Source organism: Primulina huaijiensis, chromosome 1, assembly GCF_012295235.1.
Source record: "Primulina huaijiensis isolate GDHJ02 chromosome 1, ASM1229523v2, whole genome shotgun sequence".
NCBI lineage: Eukaryota > Viridiplantae > Streptophyta > Magnoliopsida > Lamiales > Gesneriaceae > Primulina > Primulina huaijiensis.
The window spans coordinates 174,434-196,872 of NC_133306.1; the positions used below are offsets into that span (position 1 = coordinate 174,434).

Genomic DNA, 22,439 nt, shown 5'->3' on the forward strand with positions numbered 1-22,439 from the left:
TTAGTATGCCGAACTTGAGGTTCTCACAATGATTATTCAATCAATTCATGTAAAATGTCGAAATCATGGTTTTTGAGGAGTTTGATTTATAGTAAGATGTTTTTTAAAGTAACATTATTGAGTCCTAAAGTTCCCAACATCTACGAGTGAAGTTATAGGTAGAGCTATCAATTTCATGCTTGAAAGACGATAAAACGAGGAGTTCGCCCCTTAATTATTTTGGTTACATGTATAAGTGTGAAATTATTTATTTATAATTGTATTATTATTAAATTTTTATTCATTAAATTATTAAATTCAATTAATTATATTTAAAAATATTTTGAATGGCCCGCAAGATGGTCCGCCAAACTTGCAATCCATCTTAAGTTAGGCTGGATTGGGTTGAGAAATTTTTAACCCACCAGAAGTCGGACAGGCCCACGTACATGGGTTTTTGGCGGGCCGGCCAAACACAAGTTGGACCCAAACAATACTAGTTATACACCTATGAAATCATGTATACAATTTTAAAAAATATCTCATCGCAAACTTATACAACCAATCAAAGTTACCCCAAGATTAACCCTTCGAAGATGAACATGTTCCCATGCAATAGTTAGGAATTCTTGACGATATCGGTATCAATTTATGTCGAATTGCTCCATATATAGTTCTGCCACAAATATTTAGGGTGAGTTCGTAACGTTAAAAAATTTCTGAAGATAACCTAGATCGTATGATAATTATTTTATTTTTTAAAATAATTTAGTTAGTGAATAAATTTTAAAGCAAGGATTTTAATGATTAATTTACGATAGAGTTTTGATGATTTTCAGGACATCACTTCCAGATAATTTTTTGATTAAGACAATCGAGCATAGTAAAAGATTAATTTATGACTTTTATGAAGAAATTTTAAGAAATGATCTATCAGGCAGAGAGGTACGAGCTCGAATCGTGCTCACGAGCTGCACACAACTTGCATGGCATGGATCGCCCAAGATCCCTAAACCATCGTCATGTCGAGTTGTGAATAGATCCTCTTCCCCAAGAAAAGTTGAAAAGCTTTTTTCTAAGATTTTTTTTTTTTTGTGGGCAAGGCATGTGCTTAAAATTTACAAGAGTTATTTTAAATGGCTTGAGAAAAATTTTAATTTGATGGAATCGAAAGAACCGTTGTCGAATTGGACTATCAGTCTTAATTTTTCCACAAATAACTTAAAATATATTTAAAATTTTCATTAAAATATTGCGTGTTGGGCTGCCGGGGATTCAGAATTCAGATAATCAAATACTCAACGAGCCCAGCCCCATCCCTATATATTTGATCAAGTCTTATACGCCGTCGCAAGTTGGGGAAAATTGGCGGGGTCTTCTCCTCTTCCCCCAAGGGTTGCCTTTACTCCATTGTTTCTCCACTCTCGCCTCTTCATCCCCCGTTGGCTTCTGATTTGTCGGAAGCGTGGGCTTATTTCCACTGACGTTTAATCGCTTCTTGTTCAACAGACTGAGGGATCGATCGCTGGATAAAGTGATTTTGAATTTTGACAGAGGTACACATCCTCCTTTTCACCAGCATTTCTGCTCTTATTTGCTAATGCATGTTCTGATTTTGCGGTTTTTCTATATCTGTGTGTAATGCTTGATATGTTCTTGCCATTGCGGTAGATATCACTACCTTAGTAGTTTTAGGGTTTTGGACGTGGATCTTCCTTCGGGCGAACATTTCCAGCTTTTTATTTCTGTATCTAACTTTTAATTTATTCGTTAATCCATTTATTTCTATTTATCCAGGCCTTATTTTTTTCCCATTGCCCGGATGACTTGATATAATTTTTTGTTCTTATGGTACTTTTGGCAACTATATGAATTGGCCTTATGTTTTTGGGACGGTATGGAGTGTGATTTTCCAAAATTTCCCTTACTTTTTCATGTAAGTAATGGGATTTCTATTCATGCATTAGCAGATATGTTTGCGTTTTTAGTTTTTTGGAGTGGATTGGTGATTGCAAGCTGTCTGGGTCCTTAGCTTCTACAGATGCTATGATATTTTTTTTTATCTAAATGTTGCAATCATCAATGACATGGAATGCATTGTCGCTAATAATTATTTATGTCTTTTTATTCCCTTTTGATCTACTCCCCCCTCAACGAACTACTTTACTCCGCTCTCCCCATGTGTGTTTTTTTGCTTTATGTTGTGGTATGGATCAAAATTGTTACGAGACAATGATTAATCATTTACTAAATTTTCGTTCTCAGACAACTATTTTTAGGCAATGTTTTTTTTCTTCTCATGATTTCGTGAGATTTTCTTTTCTGTCAGTGTTTTTCATTCCCTTTTGGATTAGTTTCGCATAGTGTTTGTGAAGAAGCTTTATTATGGCCGCTACTGTAACTTCCTCATCCACTGGTGTGAGGTATGCACCTGACGACCCAACACTTCCAAAACCATGGAGGGGCCTGGTTGACGGTAAAACTGGATATCTTTACTTCTGGAATCCTGAGACTAATACAACGCAATATGAGAGGCCGGTTGGCTCTTTGCATGCAAGTTGTGTTCCATCTCAGAAATGTTTAAGTTCATGCTTGGAAAAGCCTCTTCAAGGACACCATAATGGCAATGATGATGATAAAATAAACGACGACGGTAGCGATGGTGGCTTTACAAAGGTTGAGTCAATTGCAGGAACATATCAGGTGTCTCAAGTGCTTCTTTCATAAATTTTCTGTGTCAGTGTACGTTATATATTTACTGATGATTTTTATCCCCTTTTGAATTGAAATAACTACTACAAGGTTTTTTGTTGTGCTTTGTTGTGGTCCGGTTAATATCCAAGCTAATATAACATCAATTTTTTCTATTTTCTCGACTCTTTTTGCTGTTTTGTTTGATTTAAGCTTTTATAAGAATCTAAACCGCGGTAAAAAAAATTCTTGTTCTTGTATCTCATTAATCAATGTTCCAAGTTTTTTGTACTTCTTTTCTTTCTTTACTTTGTAGTTCTCCTTGTTTGTAATGTTTTTAGTGCTTTACCAGTCTTTATACGTGAACATACTCTTGTGATGTTGTCTTGCTAGTTTGTATGGTATGCAAGTGAAATTATCTCATGTTCTCATATCTTATTAATCATTTCATTTTCGTTTTAATTTTTTCTTTGTTTCATACTTTTGTTTGCGGCTCTCCTTGCTTAGAGTTTGCTAATGCCGGATTAGTCTTTACATATGACTTATGAGCATGCTTGTGATACGCTGTTGTGCTAGTTTGTTTGATAAGAAGGTGGGTGGTTCTTTTGAAGTCAGTACTGAAATTGGAGATTTTGTGCATAAAAGTTTCATTGGCTTATGAAAGTGCATCTGTGTTCTTTGCCTTATCTGTTCTTTTCCTTCAGGTATCCACCTACCATAATTATTTATTTCTAATTGGGTGCACATGTATTGAATCCAACACCGAAGCAGCTTTGAAATATATGTTTTGGGCAACTCGATCATGAGAAACTTCTCTGTTCTTTGCTTAAAGATTGTTTTGTTTGTATCAATCGTGTATTGTGATCTTAGAAGAACTCATCATTTTTTTCTTTAATTTGTAAGAATGCCAGAAGCAAATCAGATTATTCACTGGATGATTCAGATGCCAAAGCTGGTGTTGGACGTGGGCAATATGTTTCTAAAGTTACAGAATGTAGTTTGTCGGCAGAGTCTTATCGCCGTCATCATGAAATAACTGTAAATGTAAGTATTTATTTGCTTTTCTCCACATCTAGTTCCAACTGTGAATCTGCTCTAATTCTTGAAGAGATGTAAGTCACCTGGTTGTCGAACTCTTTAACTAGATCAACCATTTCTATGGGGGATCCTCCATTCTGCCCCTACCTGGTTTTGAAGGGTTTCATTCTCGGTCAATTCTTGAAATTTCGACTGTTGATTAATCTAACAGTGTAGATTCTGGCATATAACATATGGAATCCTAGTAACTTTATCCTATAATTTTTTGTACTAGTTGATCGTTACGTTTCCTAAACAAAATTAAGGAACTTGTGTTTTTATGAAATAGTAATTGGAGACCATATACAATGCTTATCTAATGATGTTGATTTTGTTTTAGGTGGTTAGAATTAGTAAACCCTTTAGTTGGATTTTCTTAAAACTCCAATGAAATCATTAGCAGGAATCATGGAACTGCATCCAAGTGTGATTATTATTGATTCACAGTTTTGATGTCAAGACTCAGTCAACTTAATTGTTAGTCAGCTTCAATGTGCACCTTGTATCAGTTATTTTGCACGCATTCCTTACTCTGTGAGTACGTGTTCTGTTATTTTTCCCTCTCTCTCTCTCACTTTTTGATTGTACTTCACTTGACTAGGGAGTTGATGTTCCCCAGCCTTTTACCTCATTTCAAGCCACTGGCTTTCCTTCAGAGATATTGAGGGAGGTAAGCATTTAATTTATACTTTGAATTTTTTTGACAGTTGGAAGCATTTGTAAGTCTATCTGCTGATTCAAACAAATTTTCTGCTCTTTTAAGTACTATTGGAGGTATATAGTGTAGATTTGGTGTGCATGTATAAGATTTGGTGTGCATGTTTATACATGCATGCTTTTTTGTCGTAGGAGCGATATTTGTTCCAGGAAGGAACCAGTATCGCACAATGTGCTGCCTTCTGGTGGTGCTCTGCATGTATTTGGACTGCCCTTATTGATGGACCAATTTTTTGAAGGGCCTTCCAAATTGTTCAAGCTGGGCCGGGACTTCTGTTGGTGGTGATTCAGTCTGTCCCTTGGCCCAAATGGAAGAAGAGGCGGTTCCTCCATTCTGCTTGCTTCTGCAAGCAGTTCGTTGCGTTATTGGGAGATGAAGCTTCATCTTTCCCTTGTTCTAGAGAAAGGAATCGGGAATTTGAAGCATAACGGCTAGTTTTTTCTGTTTCATTTTATAGGTTCAAAGTGCTGGTTTTTCTGCTCCTACTCCGATACAGGCGCAGTCATGGCCTATTGCTTTGCAAAATCGAGATATAGTAGCCATTGCTAAGACAGGCTCTGGGAAGACATTGGGTTACTTAATTCCTGGATTTATTCATCTGAAAAGACGCCAGAATAATCCTAGATTGGGTCCAACAGTCTTGGTGCTTTCACCAACAAGAGAGTTGGCTACTCAGATACAAGATGAAGCTGTGAAGTTTGGAAGATCATCTAAAATATCTTGCACTGTATGGTTTTGAATGTTTCCTAGTGTTCTGCTTGAACAATTTTTAATTATGATTGAAGTTGCTTGTAGTTTATGCATAGTTAGTTGTCCTTAACCTTTGGTATCTTTAACTGGTTTAAATGAACTACATCTATTTCTATCTCTGAAAATATCTTTTCTCTTTCGGTTTTCTTTTCTTGTAGTCAAACAAGTAGCCATCTTTTTGGTGTTGAATCAGGTCCTTACATTCGTCAACAATATTCTTAAACAGTTTCAGTTCCAATTTAAATTATTAAACAAGTAATCACTTTGTGACTGACATTGTTTTTATTTTTCTCCGAGTTTTTTGCTAATGTTATTTCTGACTTTTACTTGAAGTGCTTATATGGTGGTGCGCCTAAAGGTCCTCAACTGAGAGACCTAGACAAAGGTGTTGATATAGTTGTGGCTACTCCTGGTCGCTTAAATGATATTCTAGAAATGAGGAGAGTCACGCTCCATCAAGTTTCATATTTAGTGTTAGATGAGGCAGACAGAATGCTGGACATGGGGTTTGAACCCCAGATAAGAAAAATTGTCAAGGAAGTGCCTTCTCGAAGGCAAACCTTGATGTACACAGCAACTTGGCCAAAGGAGGTTAGAAGAATTGCTGCTGATTTACTGGTTAACCCTGCTCAGGTTAACATTGGAAATGTTGACGAGCTTGTTGCAAACAAGGCTATAACCCAGGTATATACCTGAATATTCTGTCATTTAAGAGAATCATTACGTTTCGATTTCTCTTTGTTATGATGCCTATTTAGTGACATTGGTAGTAGCTCTTAATGTTGCAGTATGTGGAGGTTTTGTCACCAATGGATAAACGCAAGCGACTGGAACAGATATTGAGGTCTCAAGAACCGGGATCAAAGATAATTATTTTTTGCTCTACAAAAAAAATGTGCGATCTTCTTGCAGGGAACTTAACCCGTCAATTTGGAGCTGCTGCTATTCATGGAGACAAATCTCAAGGCGAGAGGGATCATGTATTGAATCAGTTTCGTAATGGAAGTTCTCCTGTGCTCGTAGCTACTGATGTCGCTGCTCGTGGTCTGGACATTAAGGACATCAGGTTGGTGGCTGTAGCTCTGATCTTGCAGATTTTGTTGTCTGGTAGTATTTTAGGTTATCCTTCTGCCGTGGATAATGATATCAACTATATTTCTGGGAGAGATGGGATATGCTGTAATGTTTAATACCTAATATTTTTCTTGTTAGTGCAGGAAGCATGTTTATTTTCATTTACTGGTTTATCTTTTGTTGATCGCCTTCCTTTATCTCGAACTTGTATTTGCTTTGTCGGTGACTTTAATGGAAACATTTTCTTTAGTAACTTGCTGATTGTATTACAGTAATTTACAGCCTGCTATCATTCGTTGTTTGCGTCTGTGAATAACCTGATGCTATGATAGTTTCTCTTCCCAGGGTTGTGATAAATTATGACTTTCCTACTGGAATAGAGGACTATGTTCACAGGATTGGAAGAACTGGACGAGCAGGTGCCACTGGAGTGGCTTATACCTTTTTCTGTGACCAGGATTCAAAGCATGCACCAGAGCTTGTCAAACTCTTGCAAGGAGCAAATCAACGCGTTCCTCCTGAAATTCTTGATATGTCTTCTTATGGTGGTAGTGGAGGAATGGGAAGGGGAAGACGATGGAGCTCAGGTCCCAATGAACATGATACAGGCTATGGAGGTGGTCGATCTTCATATAGTGGAAGATATGGGGGAAGCGGTGGGTGGGGAATGTCATCATCTCCAGATAGGGTGGGTGGCTGTAATAATGACCATGGACAGCAAAATAGGTATGTTGTCTTGGCTGCTTTTTTTTTTTTTTGCAGCATGTTTTGATTTGTGAAACAACTTGCTTGTGCACGTTGGGCTTGTTTAACATTTGACTTTGTACTCGTAGACGTGGTTTTGAATCCTCTGCTGTGCAAGATTCAACTGCCACTGGGAGCCTTCCTTACAAGAGCTTTCATGAGACCATGATGGCTGCTGCAAAGAACAGCGAGGAAAGCCCAAGTCGCAGCAGAAGCCCGACCAGAAACTCAGGATGGGGTGATAACCATGACAGAGCTCGCAGTCGAAGCCGTAGCAGTGAGAGATTTGATGGGGCAGCTGCAACTGCCACCCGATTTAGTTACCATGAATCCATGTTGGCACAGCCTCGATCATCATCATCTAAGCCAACCTCCTTTCATGAAAATTCACCTTCTTCACCCAATACTGATCATGAATTGGGTAGATCATCACCCGAGCGATTTGGCAACGATGAATCAAAGCCTAGTTATAAAGGGCAACAGGAGGAAACGACTCTGTCAGCAGAAGCAAGCACGATGAATACAAGCATGTTTCAAACGACAGCTTGATCATCTGTCTTTTACATATTTTGGAACTGGTATCATTAGCTTGCTTGTTTGTGTACATTGTAATTTCGTTTTGCTACATTTGTGCTTTATCTGCTGATGGGGGATTCATAATATTATCCGTAGAAATCCAATTACTTTTGGTATTTGGCCAATCAACCATGCTCTTAGGGGGAAAACGTCTGATTGATTGCTATTACTAGTTAAATTAATATTCAATAACTCGACATGGTCCATTGATTTTATGAAATTCGCAAGTCAAAGCTCAATTTTAGTTTGAATTACAAATGATAATGAATATGCTTAAAGAGAATTTATCATCATTAAATGCATATTTGAGTGCCAACTCATAATTCAGAGACTTATTAATTGTCCAACGAAATCAGGTAATATAAAAAACAATATTACGTTTTAAAAATGAGAGTTTACAATTTGTTTTATTCCTCACCAACGCCAGCCACTGCGTGAAGTTTATCCTGTGTCTATCATGCACAAAAACAGAGACATGCATAGTGTGGTCGTATATTCATAAAAAAAAAACAGGGAGATGGAGATGGAGATGGAGATGGAGTTTCTATATAGGACCCACCCATTCCCGTTCCCCCATCTCATCAGGAATACAATACTATTTTGCTTTCTCCTCTGTTTCCGAGGTTCGTGATCAACTGGAAGAAAACATACAAACCTGAGCAGGAAACTGGTGCCTGTGTGAGGGTATAATGTGATTTCAATTGGTGGTTGTTTATATATACGATTCATATGTTTTGCAGAGTGTGTTAAGTTAAATTTTGCTTACAGAATGCCGCTGCTGGCCGACAGTGATCCTACCACCCTGAGTTTTTGGTTGACATGGAGAGTATTGCTATGTGCCTTGTGGGTCTTGACGCCACTGGTTCTTGGATCAAATCTAATATGGAAATATGAACATTGAAGGACACGGAGAGAGGGCAAGTAATGAGAGCTACTATAATCAATCGTGGAAGCCTTGTCTGAAAGGAATTCACCCAATCTTTTTTATGTCCTTTCGGATAATCGCATTCTGTCTGCTTTTGGTTGCTCTCAGTTTTCATGTTGCTGTACACGGGCTTGAACTCTTTTACTACTACACTCAGTAAGTGATTCTTCAACTTTGGATCCACCATTTTGTCATTGCTCTATCTATCATAAAACTGAGCTACACTTCAACATTCCTTGACAATACTTATAATGAGAAGATAAAAGTGGTGAATATTCTATTGATTGTACCTAAACTGGTTGTATTCTATTCATTAATAATCTCTTAGAAGTCTTTTTTTTTTTTTTTTTTTTTTTTTTTTTTTTTTTTNATCTTTCCCCCCTTTTTTGTACTTCTTTCCAGGTGGACTTTCTCTTTATGCGTCATCTATTTTGGGGTATGATTTATGATTTGCATTGTAGCCAAAATATAAACAAATTTGGTCTATGACATTGATTTTACCGTCAAAACCCTGGATTGCATCACGTTTACTCTGTTGTGTCTTATTATTTTCTTCCAGTTTGGATCATTTCTAAATGTTGCTATTGGAACTACGCTTTATGGTTATCAGTTTATGCAAACAGCTTCTACAAGTGGGATGGTCATTTTCGGTTTCTGTTGTTCACTTTTGGATGTGAATCTGAAATAGCGTCATCACTTAATTTAGGCATGAATTTAATATTCAGTTTTCTTGGTTATATTTTTTGACTCATTAAGTTGATCTGATTATCCTTACCCGCAAACAGATGACAGCGGGAGCGGGAACACTTACAGATATTGTTTACTGGTGCGTGATTTTCCCATTTCTGTCAATCAGAGATTATGAGACGAGCATTGTAAGTAATTACATAACAAACAAAATAAGTCCATTATGCTTCCGCTCTTGACTACTCTTTAGTGATTGTGAAGTCATCAATGCCATACTTGTCATCATAAAAATGATCGTGTGCTTTATAATCACTTGTGACTTAACATAATGATCAAAAATAGAAAATTTTACCTCAATTGAGTAAACCTAGTATACCGGATTGATTTCATTAACAAGTAAAGCGACAAGGGTGCTTGATGTGATTTACAACTGGTCGTTTTAAAAACTTTATGTTCGTTGCGCTGTTTCCTAAATATAATCAAATCTTTTTAGAATTATTTGAAATACGCCATTTGCTTATCATAGTTAGTCACATAGTCAATTTGTGCATATATTCTACAGAATTTACAGCTAGCGCTAACCTCTCGGTATTTCCACATTGTTTCTTGAAGTTAATTTTTGTAATCTTTGTGTACTTTGCTTTTGATAACAAGTACTCTCTATCCTGCATTTTTTCTTTTAGTTGAACATTTTCTTGTTTATGTGCTAACCTTTTGATGATAACTACTCTTCATCCTACTTGTAAGTGTCAGAATATTTACTAATTCGGAGCTCAGGGTTCTATGATGCAGTGCAAGATGCCAATCTTTCGTCTGAAGACTCCAAAATATATACTCTTTGCGCATCTCCTCTACTTATTTTTTTGACGTCTTATTTATATGTGTATGTATATGTATATAAGTAATGTTCCTTTTTTTTTTATAAGTTGACAGTTTTAGCACATTCACTTGGTGCTGTCTTGCTTCTTGGTGATACAGCTTTAATTAGTCTGGTGAGCTGCTATCGTATTTCCTGTATTATTTTTGTCGATTTCACTCAGCATTTAATCTTCAAATATTTCTTCCAGAGATTTCCATGGTTCCGAGTTTCCTACTTCCATTTGTGGACGGGTATCTATGTTATCTTCCAGTGGATTGTTCATGCCTTTGTGTCAATTTGGTAACTGCAGTTTCTCTAGCGTTTTTCCACAGAGAGATTTGTATTTCATTGTCTCACCATCGGTAGTTATATGTTTTAGGTGGCCATATCCATTTCTTGACTTGTCAAAAGCTCAAGCTCCATTGTGGTAAGTTCGTTTTTTCCTATCATTCAGCAAATATTAATACCAATTCCAAATGTTGGCACCATTGTTAAAAATTAGTTTATTAGAGCAAATATTGACGTGAATTAAATTCAAAGTTTAACATTAAGTTATTGAGCACCGACATTTTTTGAAGATTATCAAACATAAATGAATCGAAAATAGAAAAAAATTAGTTTGAAACGACAATAAACTGTCATCTTTATTTCCAATTTGTAAGACATTTGGACTACCGATGGTATGTAAACATAGGCAGAACTTCTAAGGACGACTTCCCTAATATTGGGTACTTTTAATGAACTTGCTTCCTTTATTTAATTGGGCAGTTAGTTGGTTGTGGCACTAATGCACCTACCATGCTATGGAATCTTTCTACTGATTGTGAAAAAAAAACATTTCATGATGCCCAAATTGTTCTCTACTTGTTTTCGTCTCCCTCCCCATAATACAGTTGGACCAACTTTTTGAACAATTTCTGCCCGTGGAGATGCCTGAAAATTGTTGATGAAGATTCGTGCAAGTCCAACTGTTCTGGTTGTCAAAATACTTCCAAGCTTTACAAAATATATGGTTTATCATTTTATGTTCTCGTTATTGTTCCTACAATGTATGTATCAACATAAAGGGTTTATCCTTCTTTTCCTTTTATTTTTTTTACAAAAGAATAATGATCAGTTTTTTACTCCTTAATGTTTTTTTATTATCTTGTCCTCTTCAACTCTACCTTAATCTAAAATTTAAAAAAAAAAATCCACAATAGATTATCCATAAGGAGGCCTGAGAAGAGAATTTTTCATACGATTTTCTCATCATTTTTGCCAAAAAGATCTTAACAATTATCGAAATATGAAATAGATATTCTTGGCATCTTAAACATAACATTTTGCATTACATCTTGAAACCTGTCGTTTTCAAACTGGTATATATAACTATACATATATCCGATAAGTATAGGAAAAGAACTCCATTTTTGGATGATGTTTTTGTTATTTATAAATACAACATCAATGTGGTAAAGGGCGTGTAACATAAGACTTGATTTTTTTTTCTTAACTGGTTTAAATTGACATTGTCTTGAGTATCAACTGTCCTCACCTCAACACAGGTGAACGGTAAGAATAATAACTATACACTTGAAAGTGGTCCATCTCCATTATATATGCTTTGATTCTTTGTAGCGGATGAATCTGTAACATCAGGATTCGTCGGGCTTCGGTTCGAGGACTACCGGAACCTTTTCCAGGTGATCACCACGTAACACTTCAATAGTCACCTGATCAATGAAAATCAGAAATGATAATGGTAATTTCCTATTTCTGAAAATTTGAATCTTTGGGCAAAGATGAAAATTTTGGATTATAATTGATGGTGTGAAAATGAGAAAATAGAGTAGTTTTTTATTTAAAAACAAAAACAAAAAACAATGCCTAGAGTTATTTTTATCTACCTTGTCACCAACTTTGCATTGGTCCAGTATTCTGTACAAATCACTACCATTGGAGACCTTCTTTCCATTAATAGATGTAATGATATCACCCAAAATAAGTCTGCCATATGCATCTCGTTTGGTGGATTGAAGACCCTGGGAGACAAAAATGACAGTAACATAAATCTCATGTCTTCAAATTTAAACATTCTACACACGAGCTAAACCAAAGAAAAGAAGGATCATAGCAAATAGACATACTGCTTTTCCTGCCGGCCCATTGGGAGGAGCATCCAAGACAAGAACTCCGCTAACTCCTAGTTGCTCCACTGATTGATCAGGTGCAAACTTAATGCCCAAAATCGGTCTGGTGACTTTCCCAAACTTTACTAATTGATCGACAATGCCACTGACCTGTACATAAAAGAACAAGGTGTTAAGAATACTTAAAAACTGATCTATCAAGTCTCTCCCCACTGGCCTACAGTCGTCTTATATTTGAACACAAATGCCAGTGTCATCCAGCAGACTCTTGGTGGTTGGGTATTTCTTAAGAAAGAATAATCCACAACCTATTAAGCTAGCATGATGGATGCTCTCACCACTTCAAAACTAAAGGCTTTATAAAGCGTTTTAACGATTTGAACACAAGACACGTATACAAGCCTATTAACTTCTGGCATTCAATCCATTACTCACAGTGTCAACTGGAATAGAAAATCCCACACCAGATGAAGCACCAGAAGGAGAGTATATAGCTGTGTTTATCCCAATAAGATTCCCTGAACTGTCTAGAAGAGGCCCTCCACTATTTCCCGGATTAATGGCAGCATCAGTCTGGATAACATCCTGAATTGGACGGCCAGTTGCAGCCGAACTGATTTCCCTCCGAAGGCCACTATGGAGGAAAAGAGAAGACATTGTGTTATTTAGCATTATCAAACACCATACAATATTCTTCACTAGATCTTACTAGTGTTTCAAATCCAATATTCAAATAATAGATCAAATCCAATATTCAAATAATAGATCAAATCCAGATCTTGGAGATTCATAGAATAATTCAATATGAACTCTAGGAATTCTATACATCTGAACCAAGTTCCCCAATAATTTATGAACTGGCAAACTAAAAAGAGGCTATAAGATTACTTTTTACCATATTTTCGGGTTTTCTGTTGCAATATAAACATCAAGAAAATTGGTGTCAATTTGAGCAATAAATAAAAGTGAACAGTCTGACATTGTTTGCTGTCGTTTTTTCGCTTCTGATAGAAAGAACATGTCCAATTAGAAAATGATGATGGAAAAAATACAATCAGCCATTGTGAAAGTGTAATAATACAAATATATCAACAAGTGGAATCATAAAATAGAGTGCATGAGTACCTGATGACGCCAGTTGTAAGCGTATGGTCAAGTCCAAACTGCAAAGTGATAAAGCATAGAACAAAAAAAACATACATATCATCAAAAAAAGGTTAATGGTATCATATACACGACACACAGATATATTATACGTATATATTAAATTAAAAGCAAATGATCACATTAGAACTGAAAATTTTCACAGGGCAGAAACAATAATAAAAGCCCACAAAAGCATTAGGACTAATACCATAGGGCAACTAATTATAAAAATATGGTGATGATATGTAAGGCAAGGAGTTAGAGGGAATCCGAATAAGGGACGATGAGCTCCATGATGACTGATTTTGGGGAGCAATTATTAATTTTGCCAAAAGAATTATCGAAATGTGCCGTTTCAGCTATTATAATTATAAGTTTAAAAATATCTAAGTTGTTTCCTTCCTACCAGCTATAATTTTTGATAATATGACAAATGTTCGATTCTACAGTGATTTTAGTGAAAAGACATTGAAATATGAAATCAGGGTGAACTGCTGGTCCAATAGTCCCAACTGTGATATTCTCACAATAAAAAACAATTGCATACGATACCCTATCCTTGTCTTAATATGAAACCATAATTGAAGAAACAAAAAACTAATACACAAAATCAAAGCATGCAGAAAGGAAATGATGAATGAACTTACAGGATTTCCAATTGCATATACTTTTTGACCAACAAGTAAGTCTGCAGACACACCAATTGGTATTGGTCTCAACTTGTCTTTTGGAGCATCAATACGCAAAACTGCAACATCTTTGTCCTGATCAAACCCAATAACTTTAGCATCGTAAGCGGTTTGGTCTGCAAGAGTGACCCTGAACCCAACCAAGAAGGCAATTATCACATGATTTAGTGAGAAGCTCCCCTAATACATATTATCCAGAACCTTGTTAAAAGAAAATAATATTATATAAATTCTTTCAAAAGAAATTCAGTGCAGCAAACGATAAGAGAGTCAAATAACAGATAACATGTGCGCATGAATTTCAGTGGAACACCAGCTGAGACCTGAAGTATAGTTTTAGTGTTGACAACTATTTCAATGTTAGAAGGACCATTTCATGTAGGAACTAAAGTACCGGGACAAAAGTAAGACAGATTAATTCAAATAACAATTAAAATTTAGGCTGCTTTTGGATGGAAGGGATTTAACATGGAGAAATGCATTTGAAATTATGCAAAAAGTACTCAAGTGTGGGGGGGCATACTTGAGATCTGAAGCACCCCGAATCACATGATAATTAGTGACGATGTGACCCTGTGTATCCCACACAAATCCTGAACCCGATCCTTGAGGCACCTCCAACACGTCCAATGTAAACGCATCCTGCCTAAACCATACCATGTCAACCAAAAGGTAAATCGACCCAAACTACATTCATAAGTTTTTCCTAACATTTTCGAAACGAACTAATTGAATAATGCAGCTAAGCAAGCCACAAACACTTCAATTTACACTATTTGTTCAAAGTACATATCAGCAATGTAGCTAAACAAAGAAAAGAAGCACCTGACGGCGAGATTAGTAATGTAGACAACAGAGGGAGTGTTCTCTTGAAAAAGACGAACTGTAGCGAGCTCATCGGACTGCAATTTCCTTGGCGTTTTCACCACAAAAGCCGAAGCAGAATCCACATCAGTCACGAAAAACGAAACCGATAAAGCAACAGATGCGCAGAGCACGAGTAACGAGTTCACGAAGCTTCTGTTGGTGGAAATTTTCTCCGGGAGAGAGGAAACTACAGCCGGTGCGACCAGATTACGACGAATGGATAATTTGGGTATTGAAGAGTGGGAAAGTAACTTTGGACTGGAAGAGACGAGCGTGGACGCCATTCTTACTGAGTCAGCCCAGTTGATTCTTATTGATATTTGTTTCATTCTATTTTATTTTTTTTGTTTTTACAATAATTTTCTTTGTCATTCAATTTTTAACAAATTAATCTCTTCATAATTCAAACTAACATCACTTCATTACACAATTTTTGTTAAACTCCATTCGATCCATCTTCTAAATTATAATATCATTTTTGGTCAACATTATTAAAATGCTAAAATGAATCCAAATCCTACTTTGAAAAGTTTTTCCATCTTAGAACAAAATAAAAAGATTTACAAAATTTTATTCAATTCCTTGGGGGGAAGCCACACACATTAATTACTCTCGCAGGCTATAGAAAGTAAACAAACATCAAAATGAAATTTCAAAAATATGGGAACTAAAACTCCATTCAACTAGACAGGAAAACACAAAGGAATGCTTCCACCATGATTTGAAAGCTAAAGCAATGGACGAGCTAAGAGGCTCTGTCTTGTTGGGATATCGTATTTTCGCACTCAAAATGTAGCGGAAGTTTAAAAAATTTTGTTCTTGGGCGTCATGTGTTCAAAACTGTTGAAAGCCAAAAACTGTATGATATTTTTCTAGAGAATGAAGAAAATTAAAAAGATGACTGTAGTAAAAGGTAAAAATTGTGTAAATTACGATGATATTTTTGCATATTTTTAAAAAGCTTAATTGGTGACTGACTATTTAGTCAAGCCAAACAATAATATGTATCGATCTCATCATTGAATGAAAAATATACCATTAGAGCACCCGCAAAACACCCACCACCTCATCAAAAATCGTGGGGTCCACATGCCACATACACATTATATTAACACATCTATTCTTCCACATTCATTTTAACATTCACACTCATTATTTGTAGGTCCCGCTGTCCACTCATTCATCTTATTCTTATTTTACATTAAATAAATTCAATTTCAAATTTTTTAAGAAATTTAAATTATTATTATTTTATATTAATAATAATTTGTTTTTATATATTCAGTACGCAAAATAATTTAATTTTATGAGTGTCATTTACTTAAAATTAAAAATTTATTATAAACCTAAAATAAAACGGTACAACATATAATAATAAATAACACTTGCATAAAAATAAAAAAAAATAAATTAAATTTAACAGAAGATGCAAAATACTAATTCAAGGATTGTTGTTGTATTGTGACCAAATGACGAATTGCAGCCGTGCATTTTTGTAGTGGTGACAAGCCTTTTCTTCTCGCAGCATCGTCCTTTTGCTGAAAATACGGTGAACGATCCTCAAGTGCATTCACTATTCGAAAGAATAACTCTCTTCGCATGCGAAATCGTCTTCGAAATATTTGATCTGGATACACCGGGTTTGTGGAGAAATAATCATTGAAGAGCCTCGCATGCCCGGCTTCACGATTTCTTTGGATGAACCTTCTTCTTCGCCGCATCACGTTATTACTTTGATATGCTTCAACTATTTGTCGACTTTGTTGAAGTATCAATGACATTAGCTCTTTCCCCGGATCATACTCTTTGTCATCAACTTCAACTTGGACTTCGTTTTCATTTGTCGAGCTAGAGGTTGAACTACTGGAATATTGAGACATTTTGGAGTAAACATTTCAAGTATATCTGTTTGCCAAATGGTATGTTTGTAGAATGAAGAATTGTATAGTACAAAGTGTCTATTTATATTGAAATTTGCAACGGCTATATTATAACGGCTACTTTGCAACGGCTATATTCCAAAGACTATTTTGCAACGGCTATATTCACCAAAGATACTTTAAACCAATACATTAAATAAGTAACAACGTTTGGCGACGGTTTCTGAAAATATAATTATAATTAAAATAATTCAAAACATGTAGGGGCCCATGTGTCAGCAAATCGGCGACCGTTTCTACAACCGTCATTAAGTGTGCAATTTTTTTTAAAAAATAAACTGACACATGTATGAACGCCCAACGTCCACTCACATTGGAGATTAACACCCCTTTAACACCCACTGTGGGTGTCCTTATTTGTTATTTTCACATATAAAGTTACAATCAATCAATCATCCCAATGACTTCAAACTATACGATATAAAATTGAACTAATATGCTATTTCATTTAACCAGCAAAAATGGAGTTTCCCTAGGATTCTTCCTTTAATCACGATACTGCCTCTAATTTATATACATATATTTCGATAAAGTTATATATTATTACATCTATTAATTAATTTATCTTACATTAATCAATCGAACCACTGAATTTAAATTATAATATTAGATTTAATAAATAATATTATTAATATTTTATTAATTATTAAAATGATAAAATTGTAGTTTATAATATAATACATATTAAAATTGCCCTACGAAACAAATTATGTCTAACAAATTAAAATATATTGTTTATTACCTACATGTCAAAATCTCAATTCTCATAAGGTCATCTCCCGTCTTAATATCATATCAAAAAATTTTAAAACTCGTCACTTTTAAAATTTTCACCCACAATCATCATAATCCCAAAAAAACAAAAAAAAAACTTTTTCTTGGCCCCATTGTCCCCCTTCCCATTATCTCAACCAAAACGAATTAAGTTCTAAGTTTTGAATGTTTAATTTTGAATCCATGAACGCACTAAACCAATAATGGTTTGTTTTTTTAAAAACCAATATAAACAAACCTCTCATGTACTCTAAGGTATAGTTTGGTACACATGATAGGATAAACATGTGATATATAATATAAATGTAAGTTAATGATAAATAAGATGTAGGATATTATATTTAATGTTTGGTATGACCTTATCATAATAAATTTTATAATTTCAAATTTGTGGTTTGAATTCATATTTCTTATCTGTTCATGCGCCGACAGTACTTGAATGATTTATTTATTTTTACCTAATTTTATATATTATATAATATGATAATTGAGCCATTGATTTTGTGACTCAAGTCAAATATCAATTTTTAAGGTTCATCGAGTGATATTAATAATTTTATTGAGATTTATAAAAATCATTTATATAATTATCTCGAGTTCATTTATATAATTATCATATTATAAAATATATATAAATAAATAAAAATATTTATTTGATTGGGCCGTTAAATGAGAGAACGATAATGTTTAAGATTTTTATATATTGATGGCAATTAAGTAATTTGTGGTGTTTTTATCATTAAATTAAAATTATCACATCTCATAAAAGAGATATTTTATTCTTGTATAAAATTATTGATCACGGACTCATGATATTATCATGAGCTTTCTAAAAATGTACTAAACGTGAGATAAGGAAGATTGATTATCAATCTTCTCTTATTTCTTGTACCAAACTATACCTAAAGGATTGTAGGCAGAATTAAACCACTGAAACAACTTAATTAATTTATTTTGTTACGTGTAAACTCAACTAGGTTGTCACGTGCTATTTCATACAATAAAATTGACTTATGAAACAGTCTCATATGAGTTTTTGTGTTTAAGTTAAGTTTGTTCAAATCAGAGATTTAATGACTTTAGTGATTTTTTTAAATGATAGACTTTTATGGATTTGACAGATTTTTATTGAGTTTCATACAATCTTATAGACTTACAAATAGAAATACATCGACTTTTTGTAGACTTTTTATAGATGTTTATAAACTTTTTCATATATACATGAATTTATATACTTTTAATTATATATTATTATTTTATTGATTTATTTGAACTAATAATTATTTTACTTAAATAACATATATAAATAAAAATATGATAACTTATAGAGAAAATACAAGAAAAGAATTTAAAAATAAAATTTTAATTATATTTAAAAATCAATTTTTATTAAAAAAATTTAATTGATAATTTATATTTTATTTATTAAAATTTTATTATTATTTTCAATTTTATGAACTTTTTAAAATCAAAAGTCTATTTCGAAACCACTGAAAAATATATAAAAACAAAATTCGATTAATAGACTTTTAAATTCTAGTGAATAATTGAAAGTCAAGTCAAATTGCATTTCTCTTCGTAGTCTGATTATCCTCAGTCTGATAGCTATATGAGATGGCGATGAAACGTGCTGTAACTTCGGCCATTCGGGCTTTTACTTCTCCTTCAGTTATCATCAGAGGTCTGCATGTAAGAATTTTTTCCCAGGATCTCAGCTTTAACAATCGCTCCACCATTGTAAAATTTTGTTTAATTTGTATTTATATACATGATCTCCGATTGACTCCTCTGCTCTGAGTTCATCGGCTTTGATTTTCGATATCTGGGGCGTTTGATCGATGATGTAGAGTTTTACTAAACTGGTCAGGCCAAGTGTGCGGTCGGTGGACCGTATTTATTTGGCGTATAAGTAGCACGTTGCGAGGCGAATGTAAAAAAGGATAAAACGAAAAAACAGCAACAGCCGTATTTTGCTTCAGAACATATAAAGCCTTATTATTTTTTATTATTATTGAGTATTAAAATGGCTAATGCCACATTTTAAATACCAAAAATCAAATGTGATGTGCCTGTCCTGTCCTTTCCTCAACCTCCTCTTGCTCCAATTAAGTGTGGATAGAGGAAATTGGTCCACTGGGGATTAACGTTTTTATGGGGGCAAAATAATCTTTTTAGAGAAAACTAGGTGTAATTGCTTATGATTGAACATCGCATTACAAATTCATTTAGATGCCACACATTGTTTCTTTTTTAAAGTGTCTTGACCGGCAAAGGTCCCAACTCTAGTTTATATACTTAGGCTTCACCTGGAAGCAAGAAGATAGTGGGGGTATTTTACAATGCAAATGAGTATGCTTCCTTGAATCCCAATTTCTTGGGGTGTGTTGAGAATGCATTGGGCATACGTGAATGGCTAGAATCCAAAGGGCACCAGTATATTGTTACTGCCGACAAGGATGGACCGGATAGTGGTAAGTAAACATATTACTATCAGTGTCATCATGTCATAGTTTTGGGACATAACTCATGGTTTTAGAAGAATCACGCACAAAATTTGAAGTACCGATATGATATGGCTATTAACATGTTGTCCATTGACATAAATCAAACGTTTAAAATTCACTCGTATAAACAGAGAACAGTAATTTTATGGTAATTTTTCCAAATCAAATTATTGAGATTCACAACTATTATTCCTCGCCTCCTAAATAAATTATGAAAAAGTCCAGGGAGTATTTGTGCAGGTTGAATATTTATTCCTAAACTAAGTTCTTTTGGTTCGATGCCGTCTGGCAGAGCTTGAGAAACACATACCCGATCTCCATGTGCTGATAAGTACCCCCTTCCATCCTGCATATGTGACTGCTGAAAGGATCAAGAAAGCAAAAAATCTGCAACTTTTGCTCACAGCAGGAATCGGCTCGGATCATATTGATCTAAAAGCTGCTGCTGATGCTGGTTTGACTGTGGCAGAGGTCACTGGAAGCAATGTCGTTTCAGTTGCAGAAGATGAACTCATGAGGATTCTCATTCTGACCCGGAATTTTTTGCCTGGCCACCATCAAGTTATCAGTGGTGATTGGAATGTTGCAGCTATCGCTTACCGAGCATATGATCTTGAAGGTAAGACTGTTGGAACAGTTGGAGCTGGACGTATCGGAAAGCTTTTGCTACAGAGGCTGAAACCTTTCAACTGTAATCTACTCTACCATGATCGTCTTAAGATGGATCCAGAGTTAGAAAATCAAATTGGAGCTAAGTACGAGGAAGATCTCGATGCGATGCTTCCAAAATGTGACATAATTGTTATAAACACGCCTCTCACTGAAAAAACCAAGTAAGATACTGATATTATGCCGTATTTAAAATTTAGGCACAAAATCCATGATCGTTTTTTTTACTCAAATAGCTGTGCTACTAAGATATACTCTCCCCAACTCTGTCCCGATTTATCATACCAAACATGGAAGATGAGTTGTCTTTGTGTTTACCCATCATTTCTAGAGGGTTGTTTGACAAAGAAAGGATAGCCAAGCTGAAAAAGGGGGTGTTGATTGTGAACAATGCAAGAGGTGCAATCATGGATACACAAGCAGTTGCTGATGCCTGCTCCAGTGGTCATATTGCTGGTAATATTATCAAAACCATAAAGACATCATGAATTAGTTTTACTTGAGCTGTTAGCATTTTCGAGCAGCCTTAATTGTCATTCATCCTTTTCGGTCTCTTCAGTTTCATCTCATCCATTAGTCAAACCAAGGGAATGGCCATTGACAAAATCTTTCATCTCGTCCATGAGTCAAACTAAGGGAATGATCTGTTAGAGTAGATGCCCTGCAAGTCAACTGTTGACTAGGGATTNCCTTCGATGAATTAATGGTTTATTAGTGATAATGCATTATCAAGGAAATATGTGGGTGCTAAATCGAAATTGAAACCAGGAAAATGAAACAGATGAACGGGGATATTTACTTGTTTTTTCTTAAACCACTATTTCCATGGTGAATTTAGGCTACAGTGGAGACGTCTGGTACCCACAACCAGCTCCAAAGGATCACCCTTGGCGTTACATGCCAAACCAAGCTATGACACCTCATATATCTGGAACTACAATTGATGCACAGGTATGGTACTGGCTCTTTTTTATAAGACATGCCATCTTCAGATGAAAACATATATTTACTCCTTTTTATATAATTAAACTTGAATAAACGTGATCTTGCAGTTGCGTTACGCTGCTGGAACAAAGGACATGCTTGAGGCGTATTTCAAGGGAGAGGAATTTTTTCCGCAGAATTACATTGTCAAGGATGGAGAACTGGCGACTCAGTATCGGTAGATGGCCTCGGTGGTGTTGGATTTGGTTACATTGGTCTGTGGTTGCTGTATAGGCGATCTGAATAAATTGACCTGTATTTTTTTTTTAATCCCTATCCTCGTATGTTAAAGTTCTGTACCATGAAGTGGTTGTTATACTTGTAATAAATAATGGATGCTTTCTTTCTCCCCTTGGGAATTTATGTGTAAACATGTGGATAATCTAATATTCGTTTTGAATTACTTAGGGGATTTTAAAAAAGCTCCGAACCCAAACTCGAAAAAATTGAGAATCCTTGTCTTCATTTCAGATTTTTCCCGTAGAGCTCTAAACCCGTGAGAAAAGTTGTCCTCCTGATCGAATGCTTTGGCTTCAATTACGTGTTCCAACTTTGTTGTTTGTGTCACTATGAGCCAATTGTGTCAAAGCTCAAAATCTTGACGTGAGTGAGTCATAATCGACCTAGTAATCTAGGATTGGATGTATATCGGAA

General features: G+C 35.1%; 3 protein-coding genes and 1 pseudogene across 5 annotated transcripts; 3 read left to right on the top strand and 1 right to left on the bottom strand.

Annotated features, from left to right (window-relative positions):
• The first annotated feature begins 1,319 nt into the window (after nt 1-1,319).
• Nucleotides 1,320-7,724, top strand: LOC140973269 (ATP-dependent RNA helicase-like protein DB10). Of its 3 annotated transcripts, none has more exons than XM_073435945.1 (9): nt 1,320-1,535; nt 2,309-2,682; nt 3,574-3,714; nt 4,349-4,417; nt 4,923-5,192; nt 5,549-5,899; nt 5,989-6,281; nt 6,635-7,015; nt 7,123-7,724. In XM_073435945.1, the coding sequence occupies exons 2-9, from the start codon at nt 2,365-2,367 to the stop codon at nt 7,580-7,582; spliced, it is 2,283 nt and encodes a 760-aa protein (XP_073292046.1). In that variant the 5' UTR covers nt 1,320-1,535; nt 2,309-2,364; the 3' UTR covers nt 7,583-7,724. The 3 variants fall into 3 exon arrangements, with proteins under 3 accessions (XP_073292046.1, XP_073292055.1, XP_073292062.1); XM_073435954.1 differs by having other exon boundaries at nt 1,321-1,535; nt 2,334-2,682; XM_073435961.1 differs by having other exon boundaries at nt 1,322-2,682; nt 6,004-6,281.
• Nucleotides 7,725-8,211: 487 nt separating this feature from the next.
• Nucleotides 8,212-11,291, top strand: LOC140978262 (uncharacterized; annotated as a pseudogene).
• A 255-nt stretch (nt 11,292-11,546) lies between these two features.
• On the bottom strand, nt 11,547-15,227 carry LOC140973285 (protease Do-like 1, chloroplastic). The gene is made up of 8 exons (XM_073435974.1): nt 14,873-15,227; nt 14,571-14,693; nt 14,006-14,177; nt 13,338-13,375; nt 12,648-12,846; nt 12,210-12,362; nt 11,970-12,104; nt 11,547-11,795 (listed from the first exon to the last, which is right to left on the bottom strand). The coding sequence occupies exons 1-8, from the start codon at nt 15,196-15,198 to the stop codon at nt 11,718-11,720; spliced, it is 1,224 nt and encodes a 407-aa protein (XP_073292075.1). The 5' UTR covers nt 15,199-15,227; the 3' UTR covers nt 11,547-11,717.
• A 3,954-nt stretch (nt 15,228-19,181) lies between these two features.
• LOC140973293 (formate dehydrogenase, mitochondrial) lies at nt 19,182-22,132 on the top strand. The gene is made up of 6 exons (XM_073435986.1): nt 19,182-19,317; nt 19,928-20,099; nt 20,425-20,965; nt 21,133-21,257; nt 21,640-21,752; nt 21,854-22,132. The coding sequence occupies exons 1-6, from the start codon at nt 19,243-19,245 to the stop codon at nt 21,965-21,967; spliced, it is 1,140 nt and encodes a 379-aa protein (XP_073292087.1). The 5' UTR covers nt 19,182-19,242; the 3' UTR covers nt 21,968-22,132.
• The last annotated feature ends 307 nt before the right edge of the window (nt 22,133-22,439 follow it).

Bases quoted from the DNA above. Each gene is read 5' to 3' on its own strand.
- LOC140973269 (XM_073435945.1), top strand. From the start codon at position 2,365: ATGGCCGCTACTGTAACTTCCTCATCCACTGGTGTGAGGTATGCACCT. The intron at 5,900-5,988 runs GTATATACCTGA...CATTGGTAGTAG, and splicing joins CAAACAAGGCTATAACCCAG to CTCTTAATGTTGCAGTATGT. The intron at 6,282-6,634 runs GTTGGTGGCTGT...TTCTCTTCCCAG, and splicing joins CTGGACATTAAGGACATCAG to GGTTGTGATAAATTATGACT.
- LOC140973285 (XM_073435974.1), bottom strand. From the start codon at position 15,198: ATGGCGTCCACGCTCGTCTCTTCCAGTCCAAAGTTACTTTCCCACTCT. The intron at 14,694-14,872 runs GTGCTTCTTTTC...GGTATGGTTTAG, and splicing joins ATTACTAATCTCGCCGTCAG to GCAGGATGCGTTTACATTGG. The intron at 13,376-14,005 runs GTAAGTTCATTC...ATCACTTTGCAG, and splicing joins TATATGCAATTGGAAATCCT to TTTGGACTTGACCATACGCT.
- LOC140973293 (XM_073435986.1), top strand. From the start codon at position 19,243: ATGGCGATGAAACGTGCTGTAACTTCGGCCATTCGGGCTTTTACTTCT. The intron at 19,318-19,927 runs GTAAGAATTTTT...TTATATACTTAG, and splicing joins TTATCATCAGAGGTCTGCAT to GCTTCACCTGGAAGCAAGAA. The intron at 21,258-21,639 runs GTAATATTATCA...TGGTGAATTTAG, and splicing joins CTCCAGTGGTCATATTGCTG to GCTACAGTGGAGACGTCTGG.